Raw genomic sequence first — 14,046 nt, 5'->3', positions numbered from 1 at the left:
AAAAAAAAAAAAAAAAAAAAAAAATAAAAGAGGCCGGATGTGGTGGCTCATTCCTGTAAACATAGCACTTTGGGAGGCTGAGGCAGGATCAAGATCGCTTGAGCTCAGGAGTTCCAGACCAGGCTGGGCAACCTGACAAAATCCTGTCTCTAAAAAAATACAAAAATTAGTTGGGTGTGTTGGCGCATGCCTGTGGTCCCAGCTACTCAGGAGGCTGAGGTGGGACAATCATCGCTTGACCCTGGGAGGCAGAGAGGCTGCCATGAGCTGTGATTGTGCCACTGCCCACCAGCTTGGATGACAGAGTGAGACTGTCTCAAAAAAAAAAAAAAGCAGATGGAAGGAAACGATAGTAATAATTCCATGTTATTCAATGGAGATTACTGTAAAAGCTAGCAATGTTGACAAATACCTGGTGAGATTGATTTAAAAACAAGAGAGGCACAAATAAGCCATATTAGGAATCAGAGAACAGATGTTGTAGATATTAAAATTATATGGATAGTATTATGAACAACTTCATGCTAAAACATTTGAAAGCTTAGAGAAAATGAATAAATATCTAGACAAATATAACTTACCAAAACTGACTTAGAAAAAATAGAAAGCCTGAATAATGCTATAATTTATAAATAAAATAAACCAGTAGTCAACTATTTCTTCTTAAAGGAAAGTTCAGGCTCAACTGGTTTTACTAGCAAATTCCACCTAATTCTTCCAGGAAATAGAAACTCATTTTGTAAAGCTATGTTAACTTCGATATAAAAACCTTTTGAGAGCAATATGAGAAATGGAAATTATAGGCCAGCCTTGCTTGGGAACATAAATGTAAAAATCATAAAACATGAGCAATTTAAGTCCAGTAATGCATAAAAAACAGAAGAGGACTCCTTCCAGCTCTGGATACATATTATATACTCAAAACCAGCCCTTTCAAATGCAGCATCCCGGGTGTCTTTGGAGGGTCGATTGCGCCTCATTGCTTAACTAGCTCAGAGCATTTTCAGCTCCTGATTGCATTAGAGAAAAGAAAACACACCAGGAACTTGGGATTTAGTGGTGTCTCCTGTGAGCCTTAAAAAATGAACAAAGTACCCTTTTATTTCTTTCCTTTTGTGTACATAGCTGGGAGGGGGCTAGGCTGTGGAATTAGGCTGTTTGCAGAGGCCTTTAACAACCAGTTTGGTGGTGCTTAGAAACCTGCGGGAAGTCGGGGAGGGGCCTATGGTGGGGGAGGCCATCTGCTGGGTGGCGGGTGACATGGGAGCCCTCTGGACCTGACCCAGGCTTCTGAACTGCTTTAGAAGCTGTCAGTTTGGGGCTGGGCCAGAGAAGAGGATCCCTGGCCCCTCCCACCCCATCCCTGCCCTGTGTAATTCTCTTACTTCGTCTTAAAATTAATGGAGAAATGAGAAAGGAGCAACTTTGTTTGAAATCTTAGTTTTTAACTGGATTTAGTTTAAATTCTCAAGTTGTAGGGATACCTGGGTGCAAAATTCCCAAACATACGTTATGTCAGAGGCCGAAGTACAGGATATAGTTTTGAGACCTGTTTTTCTATGCCTTCATTTAGTTCCTAAATGTTTGTTGTTTTATGAATATTACTGTCAGAGCTTATTAATTTTGCCTTTTATCTCTCAGCAAGGCTTAAGGAGAAGGAAATGAACACTTCTCCATATAAGTTACATGCTACACAACTGATACCTGACATTCATTTTGTGGTTTTTCAGGGTTATTTTAATTTATAATAAAAGATGAATAGATTGGGATATTAGGGAGGAGTTTTCCATAATCCTTATTAATGGAATATTGACTATTAAAATTGGAAATGCTTTGAAGAGCATCTCATTCACTGCCATCCCTTTTTTGTGACATAGATGAGGCAGCTGAAGCACAGGGTTGTGAAGAGATTGACCCTGAAACACAGTGTTAGTAAGAGGCAGGATTGGGCTGCAGCTCTGGGTTTTTGACTTCCAGTCAGGTGTTTATCCATTGTCCCTTGATACCTTACTACATCCCATGAACTAGTAATTCCTTTTCCACCAAGGAGGCAGGCATGTGCATTACATTTTAATTTCTGGCCAGATCTTCTTCCCATTCCAACATTCTCCAAATGCTGTTAGCAATTTGGAGAACACGCACACCTCTCAGACAGTTTTTACCATGATATCTTGCAAGTAAACTTGGTCTTGGTGTTTCTGAACTTGGTCCAAGTAGCTCACTCAAATTTCATTTCAAAGCAGCCATCCACCATCTTATACCCAAAGGACTGACACTTTGCTCTGATCATGTCTAATCTATACACTCCAGAGGCTCCTGCTGGAGGGACAAGGTGTGCATTTTTTGAATAAGTAATGTTTCATTTTGTTGTCTCCTCCTGTCTCTTCTCCTTGGTTCATAGTAGAGTTGGGGTGAATGGTAGATGTGGGAAGAATTAGAGTCTTGTCTGTCCTGAGTAATGCAACTCTAGGTTCTTTTTATAGGGAAGCAGAATGTCAGGGAGGAAATGGTGCTGGATGTGGAGTGTTGCTCTGGACTGGGGACAATGGATTTGGAGTCAGGAGATGTGGGTTTGCAACCTGTGTTTCCAGTTAGTCTTATTTGTTAATAATGTGGAACTGACAGGGCTATTGTAAGGTCCTTTTTTTTTTTTAAGACAAGATAGAAATGGAAAATTGTGTAAATCATGAAGTGATTTACAAATAATATAGTATTAATAAGGAATGTAAAGGGAGTATTGGTTTTTATGGAAAAGGGTACCGAAGGAGATTGGGCTCTGGTGGTGATAGAGAGAAAGAGGTGGAGACAGCAGTTAGGGTGTAATAAGACAAATTCTTCTACTTAGAAGAAAAAAAAAAAAAGAGCCCCTTCCTCCCATAAAGTTATTATTTATTTATTTATTTATTTATTTATTTAGTGACAGAGTATCGCTCTCCCACCCAGGCTGGAGTGCAGTGGTGCCACCTTGGCTTACTGCTACCTCCGTCTCCTGGGTTCAAGAAATTCTCCTGCCTCAGCCTCCCGAGGAGCTGGGATTACAGGCATCTGCTACCTCGCCTGGCTAATTAAACTTATCTTTTAAAGATGTATCTTTTTTTTTCTTTTTAGCACAGTATTATAATTCCGATTTCCATATATGAACAGGGATAATTTGTCGTTTAAGCCATTCGAGTGGCTTGAACAAATCTGTAGTGTTTCATAAAACTCAGGTTAAAGCAGCAATATAGATTTGCCTCACATTTGAAAATAGCTAAAGGAATTCTAAAGCTGAAGAAAAGGTTTTGTGTTTTGCTTTGCTTAAATACACCTTCAAAAAATCTGGGGGAATCCTTTTCAGCCAGGACAAAGGGCTTGAATGCATCATATCCCTAGGGAAAGCCCAAGAAAGAAAATACTGAGTCATATTTTTGAACTCTGAGAGGACTTGTTAAAAACTTGCCCAAGTTCCCCTGTGAGTCGGTTGTTAGAATTGAAACCAGAATAGAGAGCTCATGATGGCCAGATGGGTCCTCTTTACATTTTGCTATGCTGACATATTTCATCAATCAGGACTCTAGGTGCAAGTGGCAGAAAACACAACTCAATGTGGCTTACACAAAACTAAATAAAACAAAAAAGAGAATGTACTGGCTTATTTAATTAAAAGGTGCAAGGACAGATCTAGCTTCAGGTGTGGCAAATGATATTACCAGGACTTGGTTTGTTTCCATTTCTCTGGGTTGGATCCAATCTCCACAGATTTTTCCACTATATTGACAAGATGGTGGCCAGGAGCTTTAGATCTTGAGGCTTAGACCTTGCAACTTCAAGTAAAACTGAAAAGGAAGTTTTTTTTTTCTCCCCAAGAGTTCACACAGAAATCTGTGCCTTACTCTCAGTGATCTGAAACAGGCCGTGTGGATCTCCTATACTGTGGCCTAGTGGATGCAATACTCTGATTTGCAACCTAAGCCACATGCCCACCTGAATCAGAGGATGAAGCTGACAGCACCTGAATCTTTTGAACAGAGAGTGGGAGGATTTTCCCAGAGGAAAACTGGGGTGCTATTTCTAGAAGAGCGAAAAATCAGCAGATGTTCACCATGGTGGAGCTTTCTTAAAGGGAGCTTTAATTCTAGTAAGTGGGTGTGGGTGTGGAGGATTTTTTTTTTTCATTGTCGAGTTTTAAAAGTATTGACAAATGATTATTACTCAAAGTACTTCCCACTTTTCTTAGTTAAAAGTGCCATCCTTTAATTTCTAATATTCTTCATTGGTGGTGTCCCTACTGCCACATATGACTTGTTTGGTATTGGCAATTTTGGTCATGTTAACTACAACTAAAAATGTCAGAAATAAAGAAATTTTACATGATTTTTACATGATTTTACATGACTGCAAAAGTTACTTATCACTTATAAAATGAGCTTAGGAGCGTTTTTAACTTTTAAGCTATATTTTTAGTCCATTTGCTGCATGAGTCCTCTACACCCTTACATGGCTCTGTTTATTTATTATTTTTGCATCAGGATTTTTTGTGTTTGGTGTCTTTGAGTGGAGTCCCTTACAGTTTCTTTTTCAAATCACATTTAAGTTCTGTAGAAGTATATTTGTTGATATACCTAGAGGGTTACAACATATTAGTAGTTATTAAGCAAAAGAAATAGACTTATAATATCTAATTTGTGTTAAAAAAAAAAAAAGACCACAGTGCCCGTGGTCATTGTCTCTAGGGGATAATTAATATCACATTGAACATTTTTTTTGAGTTTTTTCTGTGCTTTTCAAGCTTGTAAACATAGAGCCATATTTTAAAACTAGTTTTTTTTTTTTTTTTTTTTTTTTTTTGAGACAGAGTTTTTTGCTCTGTTGCCCAGGCTGGAGTATAGTGGCGCAATCTCAGCTCACTGCAACCTCTGCCTCCCGGGTTCAAGCCATTCTCCTTCCTCAGCCTCCTGAGTAGCTGGGATTACAGGTGCATGCTAACACGGCTGGCTAATTTTTATATTTTTAGTAGAGATAGGGTTTCACCATGTTGACCAGGCTGGTCTCAAACTCCTGACTTCAAGTGATCTGCCCACCTCGGCCTCCCAAATTGCTGCGATTACAGGCATGAGCCACCGCACCCAGCCATAGAACTAGTTTTAATAACCATCAGTTATTTCCTTATATGGTGTTCCTTATTCACTGTCAATTATTTTTTGAATCATTGTAAGGATTCAGAATCTAATTTTTTTCATTGATAAGCTGGACTTTATTAAAATTAAACATTTTTGCTCCACAAAAGACACTGTTAGTGACAAGTCACAGTCTGGGAGAAGATATTTTCAAGAGATGTATCTGATAAAGGACTCTTGTCCAAAATACATTTTTTTAAAACTCTTAAAACTTAGGCCGGGTGCAGTGCTTCATGCCTATAATCCCAGAACTTTGGGAGGCTGAGGTGGGCGGATCACTTGAGGCCAGGAGTTTGAGACCAGCCTGGTCAACATAGTGAAACCCCGTCTCTACTAAAAAAAATACAAAAATTCGCCAGGTGTGGTAGCGTGTGCCTGTAGTCCCTGCTAGTTGGGAGGCTGAGGCAGAAGAATTGCTTGAACCTGGGAGACGGAGGCTGCAGTGAGCCAAGATGGCGCTAATGCACCCCAGCCTGGGTGACAGAGTGAGACTCCGTCTCAAAACAGAAATGAAACCAACCAACCAAACAAACACTTCTTAAAACTTGACAATAAGTAAACAACCTGATTAAAAATTTTTAAAAAGGCCAGGAATGATGGCTGGCATCTGTAATCCCAGTACTTTGGGAAGCAGAGGCAGGAAGATCCCTTGAACCCAGAAGTTTGAGACCAGCCTGGGCAACATAATGGGACCCTGTCTCTGCAAAAAGTTAAAAAGTTAGCCAGACATGGTGGTTCACGCCGGTGGTCCCAGCTACTCAGGAGGTTGAGATGGGAGGATTGCTTGAGCCCTGGAGGTCGAGGCTGCAGTTGAGCCTTGATTATGCCACTGTACTTCAGCCTGAGTGACAGAGTGAGACCCTGTCTCAAAATAAATAAATGAATGAATGAATGGATGAATGAATGACACCTCACTGAAGAAGATATACTACTGGCAAACAAGCATATGAAAAGGTGCTTCATATCATAGATCATTAGCAAAGTGGAAATTAAAACAGCAATGAGTACCACCACACAGCTATTAGAAAGGCCAAAATCCAGAACACTTGTAACACCAAATGCTGGCAAAGATGTAGAGCAACAGGAACTATCATTTATTGCTGGCAGCAATGCAAAATGATACAAAATATCTTATACTTTAGAAAATAGCTTGGCTGTTTCTTACAAACTAAACATACTCTTACCACACAGTCCAGCAGTCACCCTCCTTGGTATTACCCAAATGAGTTAAAAACTTATATCCACACAAAAACTTGTACATGGATGTTTGCAGCATCTGTATTTATAAATTTCAAAATTTGGAAGCAACTAAGATGTTCATCAGTAGCTCAGTGGATAAATAAACTGTGTCACATCCAGACAATGGAATATTATTTCGTGCTAGGATGAAATGAGCTCTCAAGCCATGAAAAGACGTAGAACATTAAATGCATATTACCAAGTGAGAGAAGACAATTGGAAAAGGCTATGTACTGTGTGATTCCAACCATAAGACATCCCAGAAAAGGCAAAACTATAGAGACAGTAAAAAATATCAGTGCTCTTCAGGGGCTAAGGGGGAGGGAGGGAGAATGCAGAGCATAGCAGACTTTAGGGCAAGGAGACTGTTCTGTATGGTACCATAATTAATCTGTATGTTTAAAAAAGAGCGTAAATCTGCAGGTTCTATTTACAAGATGTAAATGCTTATAGAGTTCTGAATGTGTAATATATTATATTACCTAGACCTCTTAGGAGGTGGAATATTTTGTAAGTCTTAAAAGCAAATTGAAAATAAAAAAAAAGGTGATCAATTTAAAACCATCCTTGCCTGAATATTGACCAAACAACTTCAAATTGGATACAAGATGCAGGGGAAATACATCTCTAATGTAATATAAATTGTCTAAAAAATAAATGAATGTAGTATACTTCAGTAGTTGTTTTTACCTACCGTGTTCACACAAACGGGGCCATGAAAGACTCAACCTGCTTTGGAACTGCTGAGGCTGGGTTTCCCACCAGTTTATCATCTTCCAGCCAGAGGTGTTATCTTGCAAGCCACACATCCTTTCTGGGCCTCGGTTTCCTTCTGGCTACACCATGAGAAGTTTGTCTTAGTTGATGTCTAACATCTCTTTCACTTGAATCCCTTTAGTGAGCCCTACGGCCTGGCTCTTCTGAATCTGGTGGAAGCTAAAATGAGGCTTATCGCACAGCTCTCTTCCCTTGCCCCAGGCCTACTAACTCTATTTATTATCTCTACCTCCATTATCTCTAAATCTGAAGGCCAGAGGGAGAGCATCTTTTCCTGTCTCCTGCTGATGCCTGAATCCCACCCCTAGAGATTCTGATGTAATTGGCCTGGGTGTAGCTTGGGAGTCAGGAGTCTTAAGCTTCCCAGATGATTCTAATGTGTAGCCAAGGTTGAGGCTCACTGATGTAAAGCCGTATCAAAGTTCCTGTTGTATAGTAGGTTCTCAGTAACTGGGAAACAGGATTATGGGAGTTCAGTGCATGAAAGAATTTTAGGTAAACTGGAGGGAGAGATTCCTGGGGGCATTTCATGAAGGCAGTGGCATGTTACCTAGCCCTTAAAGAAAAGCAAAAGGATCTGGAAGCTGGAAAGCCTGGGCCATTGATGTGAGCTAGTGCCCAAGTATGTGAATATTACATACATGTCTGTAGGTTTGTGCTTCTGTCCCGAAAGAGTTGAAGGTCTCAACTCTGATTGGATGATCATCCTCTGAGAGCATGTTACATGTATTACATGTTACATTATCTATTGCTATGTAACAAATTACCCCACATCTTTTTTTTTAATTTTGATAACCACCTATTATTCATATATATATTTTTTATTATTATACTTTAGGTTTTAGGGTACACGTGCACAATGTGCAGGTTTGTTACATATGTATCCATGTGCCGTGTTGGTTTGCTGCACCCATTAACTCGTCATTTAGCATTAGGTATATCTCCCAATGTTGTCCCTCCCCACTCCCCGCAACCCACAACAGTCTCCAGAGTGTGATGTTCCCCTTCCTGTGTCCATGAGTTCTCATTGTTCAATTCCCACCTATGAGTGAGAACATGCGGTGTTTGGTTTTTTGTCCTTGCGATAGTTTACTGAGAATGATGTTTTCCAGTTTCATCCATGTCCCTACAAAGGACATGAACTCATCATTTTTTATGGCTGCATAGTATTCCATGGTGTATATGTGCCATATGCCACATCTTTTGTCTTAAAAGAATATTTATTATCTTTCACTGTTTTTTTTTTTTTTTTTTTTTTTTTTTTTTTTTTTTTTTTTTTTTTTTTTTTTTTGAGACGGAGTTTTGTTCTTGTTGCCCAGGCTGGAGTGCAGTGGCATGGTCTTGGCTCACTGCAACCTCCGTCTCTTGGGTTCAAGTGATTCTCCTTCCTCAGCCTCCCGAGTAGCGGGGATTACAGGTGCCCGCCCTCACGCCTGGCTAATTTTTGTATTTTTAGTAGAGACGGAGTTTTGCCTTGTTGGCCAGGCTGGTCTCGAACTCTTGACCTCAGGTGATCCACCCACTTTGGCCCCCCAAAGTGTTGGGATTACAGGCATGAGCCACTGCGCCTGGCCTTATCTTTCACTGTTTCTATAGGTCAGAAATGTGAGGCACAGAGGGATGGCTTATTTCTGCTCATCAGTATCTGTGGCCTCATCTGAAATACTTGGGGTTAGAATCATCTGTAGATTCATTTATTCTCATGTTGTCTTAGTTCATTTTGGGCTGCTATAACAATACCATAAACTGGGTAGCTTATAAATAACAGAAATTTATTTCTCACAATTCTGGAGGCTGGGAAGTCTAAGATCAAGGCATTGGCAGATTTGATGTCTGGTGAGGGCCCTTTCCTGGGTTGTAGACTGCTGACTTCTTGCTGACATGGTTGAGAGGTAGGGCTAGCTCTCTAGGGTCTCTTTTATAAGGGCACTAATCCTAATCATAAGGGTGGAGACTAATACTGTCACATTGGGGGGCATTAGATTTCACCATATGAAGTTGGGGCAGACACAAACATTCAGCATAGCACATGTCTGTGGCTGATGCTGGCTGCTGGGTGAGGGGCTAGCGGGGCCTGTGAGCTAGAACACTTAAATCTGGGCTTCCTTACGGTGTGGTAGCTGGGTTCCAATGCAAGCGTCTTGAGAGATAGGGAACCAGGCAGAAGTGGTATCCTTCTTATGACCTCATCTTGGAAGACTCATAGCATCATTTCCAGCTAATCAGCTAATATTGTTAGAAACGAGTCACTGAGTCCAGCCCATATTCAAGGGAGGGTGAATTTAGATTCTACCTTTTGAGGGGAGGAATGTATAATAATTTGCAGATTTTTTTTTTTTTTTGAGATGGAGTCTTTGTTGCCCAGGCTGGAATACAGTGGCAGGATCTCAGCCCACTACAACCTTCGTCTCCTGGGTTCAAGTGATTCTCCTGCCTCAGCCTCCTGAGTAGCTGGGATTATAGGCGTGTGCCACCACGTCTGGCTAATTTTTGTGTTTTTAGTAGAGATGGGGTTTCACCATGTTGGTTAGGCTGGTCTTGAACTCCTGACCTTGTGATCTGCCCGCCTCAGCCTCCCAAAGTGCTGGGATTACAAGAGTGAGCCACTGCACCCAGCCTAATTTTTTGTATTTTTAGTAGAGACGGGGTTTCACCAATTGGCCAGGCTGGTTTCAAACTCCTGACCTCATGATCCGTTCACCTCGGCCTCCCAAAGTGCTGGGATTACAGGCATGAGCCACTGCGCCCGGCCAATTTTTTTTTTTTTTTTTTTTTTTTGAGACAGAGTCTTGCTCTGTCGCCCAGGCTGGAGTGCAGTGGCATGATCTCAGCTCACTGCAAGCTCCGCCTCCTGGGTTCACGCCATTCTCCTGCCTCAGCCTCCCAAGTAGCTGGGACTGCAGGTGCCCGCCACTACACCCGGCTAATTTTTTTGTGTTTTTTTTTAGTAGAGACGGGATTTCACCATGTTAGCCAGGATGGTCTCGATCTCCTGACCTCGTGATCCGCCCGCCTCGGCCTCCCAAAGTGCCGGGATTACAGACATGAGTTGCCATGCCCTGCGCAATTTATCTCTTAAAGAAATAGAGGCTGAGCATGGAGGCTCATACCTATAATCTCAACACATTGTTTTTTGAGATGGAGTCTCACTCTGCCGCCCAGGCTGGAGTGCAGTGGCGCCATCTCGGCTCACTGCAAATTTCGCCTCCAGGGTTCAAGCGATTCTCCTTCCTCAACCTCCTGAGTAGCTGGGATAAAGGCGTGTGCTACCACGCCTGGCTAATTTTTGTATTTTTACTAGAGACGGGGGTTTCACCATGTTGCTCAGGCTGGGCTCGATCTCTTGACCTCATGATCCGCCCGCCTTGGCCTCCCAAAGTGCTGGGATTACAGGCGTGAGCCACCGTGCCCAGCCCAGATTGTATTTTTTAAACCACCTCATTTTGTAAAGTCCTAGTTCCTATTAGGGCTTGACTTTGGAATATGAAGATATGGCTTCAAGTCTCGTTACTATTTTTTCCTAGCAGCATTGGGTGAATCGGTTAATCTCTAACACCTTGTCATCTTCTTTAATGTTGTAGAAGGAGAAAACAGTACTCACCTCAGAAGATTAATAAGGGGCAAATGAGAGTCATATATGTGAATATATTTTGCTAACTATACACAAATGCACATTATTAAAAACAATGAACATATAACTGCATTATTTGTATAACTAAAAATACTTTTTAAAGAAGAGACCTTTGTAGTATATAGTATTGGCTGGGGAGAGGGCAGAGGTTGGGTTGTTTTCATAATTAACTATATTCTGTTGTATTTTGTAGTCAGTTCCATACAGTAGTAAGACTCCCTCAGCCTTGGGGAGTAGGATAAGCAGTCAGATTAGCCAGGTGGGTATGAGGCAAGAGCAAGTGGTGAGTCTAGCATGAAGCCAGAGAAAAGGCAGGATAGTCGGGAATTAGGTAAGATCCCTGGTGGGGTGGGTTAAGATTGGGCCATAGGGAGCCAAGGAGAAGTTCTGACAAAAGCTTCAGGAGCCTTCACCAATTGTTCCATTAACGAATAGACAACACTCTGATAATATATATTTTTTTCACTAAGTGACTGATCTCATCCTGGGGTACGTTTACAAAATTCTAGGTTGTTTTAGTAGGAGAGATGACAAATTGTTTCCCACCTGTGGGTTTTGCTTCATGCCAGCCTTGCTTGGTTTTGCCTGGCTTTATTCTGTGAACAGAAAGGAGGTTGGAATTCTGAAAAGTTGCTTTAGCCAAATCCTGTGAACAAAGGAGGCCTTGTTCAGGGTTATGCACGTCAGCTTTTGGAGGAATTTAATTCATCGACTCAGATCTCTGCTTTTCAAGTTGTTGCTCTAGCTAGCATTGTGTTTCTCTGTGTCTGTGATGGAGCAAGTCTTACGTAGGAGCAGGCACTGCTAGTTTACCTTGCTGAGGCCTGTGCCCAGCTCTAGTTACATCAGTGAGTTCAGCCTGGGCAGATCCAGACTCTAGCGGTCCTAAATGGACACCAGCAATGAACCAAAAAGAGGGAGGCGCATTTTATTAATGTGCTTGGCTCATTCTTGGCCACATGGATGCTGTACTGACCCAAAATTCAGGAACTGGGAATGATAGCTTCGTTCCTGTTAGTTGCCTCCGCACCTGCAACTGAAATTTCCTGAAATGTTACCAGTGTTGATTAGTTTGGATCTTGGACTACTAGGAGTGAGGCCGGGAGCACGTAAACCGGTCCTGAAACCTGAAACCTGCTCCCTGATGGTAGGTTTATTTCCCCTGGAGATGGGTAACATTGAGCCCTGAAAGGTGGTTTGAAGAAGTTGCTGTTTTGATATGCTAAATGTCATTCTAGACCCTGGGAAGACTTGTGAGAAATTTCTTAGGGCCTGGGGGATTCCAGCTCCATGTGTGGAGAAGTTGTATGCCGTATGTTTTGCCCCATAATGCTGGGCAACCAATGGCATTATGCTACCAGTGTGAGCGTGTGGCTGCCATTTTCTTCATTTTTGTCTCATTCTGTTTCCCTTGACAGGGCAATTTGGTTTTGATGCTGTGCCAGAAATCTTCTGACAATGAGTTACTGGAACTTGGAAAAAAGGAACTGTGTGCAGTACCGCAGGCATTTTCTGGTGGACAACAGTGTGTTTCATGGTAAGCTGTCTCTTGTATTTATGTAGTTGGATCTTTTATTTTGTTTCTGACAGGACTTTTATTCTAGCACTCTAGATGCAAATATGGTATAATTGTTGGATGGAACCAAGAGCTTGAGTTAACGTGTTTATGAATAATTACCCAAGAAGTCCCATTGCACCAACTATCTCCAGGTGTAAGGAATGGGCCCCACCTCAACAACTATAATAGTGTTATCTCTTTCTATTTTGTAGGGTAGTTGGTACCAGTGCCTTTCCCCTTCTACCACACTGTCAACTCCAGTAATATCCCTTTCTGATGTTTGTAATTATTTTGGGTGAGGGCCATATAATTGTTCAGTTAATATTTGTGGATCACCAGTCAATGCTTATTACCAGCATAGCGTGGCCTTCCAAATTGAGATGTTAGAGGTTGCTTGTGGCCACCTGCTTTAGACACTTATTGAAGAGAAGTCCACCCACTTTTATTGCTGTCCTTTAGGGCTTTAAGACCTATCTATGCATTATGTCCCATATAACAACAGAACAGAACAGTTTGCAGCACTAAACCGTTACTATCAGGGTGGAGGACTGCAGCTGTGAATCAGAGTAATCAATATTAGTCATTTTCATGGCAAACTAAGACAAATTGCCTTTACCCTGCTGGTATCTGTTTGTTTTGTGGTATACAGTCAGGGATAAACTCTGTCAATCCTGCTGTCAAGCTACCCTAGGGTGAAACTGATTTAAAAGCCAAAGACTTATGTGGTGCCAGAATTTTTGGAGTAATCTCTATCAGAGGCCTGTGGAATTGTAGAGGGAAGAGAGAGATTTCAGGGGGAGTGAAGTGCTCTTTAACAGAATCCTATAATCTAAGCTGCTTTCACCTAAGATTGTTCTGAAGTCTTCCCCAATTTGATGACAGAATTAATGTTTATTATTGCTTTAAACTAAGTTTAAGATAACAAATTTAACCTTACTTTATTAAGCACTTTAGTGCTTATAGTGTTTTTTCAACATTCATTATACCACCTCACTAAAAGGCATTATAAAGTAGAGAGTGATTTCATTTTACAGATGAAGAAAGAGAAACAGAGATGAAATAACTGCCCAAGTTGATGTAACTAATTAGGTATTAGCAAGATCAGCATGAAAATTTCTGCCTCCACCTTTCCAGGCTGGTTCTCTCGACATTCCAGTGGTGAAGTGCCCTTAGCAGAGCAGACGTGGGAATGGCGACTTGACCCTGTGGCACTGAGGTTCTGCGTTGCTTTTCTGTAGCCTCAGCCAAGGGTCCTGTTCATTGCTTTATCTCTCATGCAGTGTTTGATTTATGTATTGTTCTGTTGCAAATTTATTTGTATTAAAAAGAGTAAACATGGTAATAGAAGAATCACGGGAGTTAGAAGAACTAGGTTTATTTTTTCAAGCTTTATTTTGTGCCAGTTTTTAAAGAGTTTAGATTTAAGTGCCTTAAACGCATTATTATTTTCATTATTTTAGAATGCCTTTATTCAGAGATCTCAAAGGGTATAATCATTTAAAATTTTTTCTATGTGTTTTTATAATCATATTACCAATTAGTTTATTACTATATTGCAGATACTTATGCTAAGGGCTTGATGAACATTAACGTTGTCATACGGAATCCTTTCAAGGACTTTGCCATAGCTATTATTCAACCCATTTTATGAATGGGGTAACTAAAGCTTGTGGAGATTGTGAAAT

At 41.1% G+C, this 14,046-nt stretch overlaps 1 protein-coding gene across 3 annotated transcripts in view; it reads left to right on the top strand.

Annotated features, from left to right (window-relative positions):
• The window catches only part of PLCH1 (phospholipase C eta 1), a 274,017-nt gene that overhangs the window by 29,053 nt on the left and 230,918 nt on the right, over positions 1 to 14,046 (top strand). For all 3 annotated transcript variants that reach the window (XM_063620283.1, XM_063620281.1, XM_063620279.1), the window contains exon 2: positions 12,222 to 12,340. In XM_063620283.1, coding sequence (XP_063476353.1) covers positions 12,262 to 12,340 — 79 coding nt within the window. In that variant the 5' untranslated portion in view covers positions 12,222 to 12,261. The remainder of the gene's footprint in view (positions 1 to 12,221; positions 12,341 to 14,046) is intronic.

The sequence above is a fragment of the Symphalangus syndactylus genome, chromosome 17 (assembly GCF_028878055.3).
Source record: "Symphalangus syndactylus isolate Jambi chromosome 17, NHGRI_mSymSyn1-v2.1_pri, whole genome shotgun sequence".
Taxonomy (NCBI): Eukaryota; Metazoa; Chordata; class Mammalia; order Primates; family Hylobatidae; genus Symphalangus; species Symphalangus syndactylus.
Note: the sequence above shows the minus strand (reverse complement) of the source record. Positions and strands in the feature narration are given on the sequence as shown.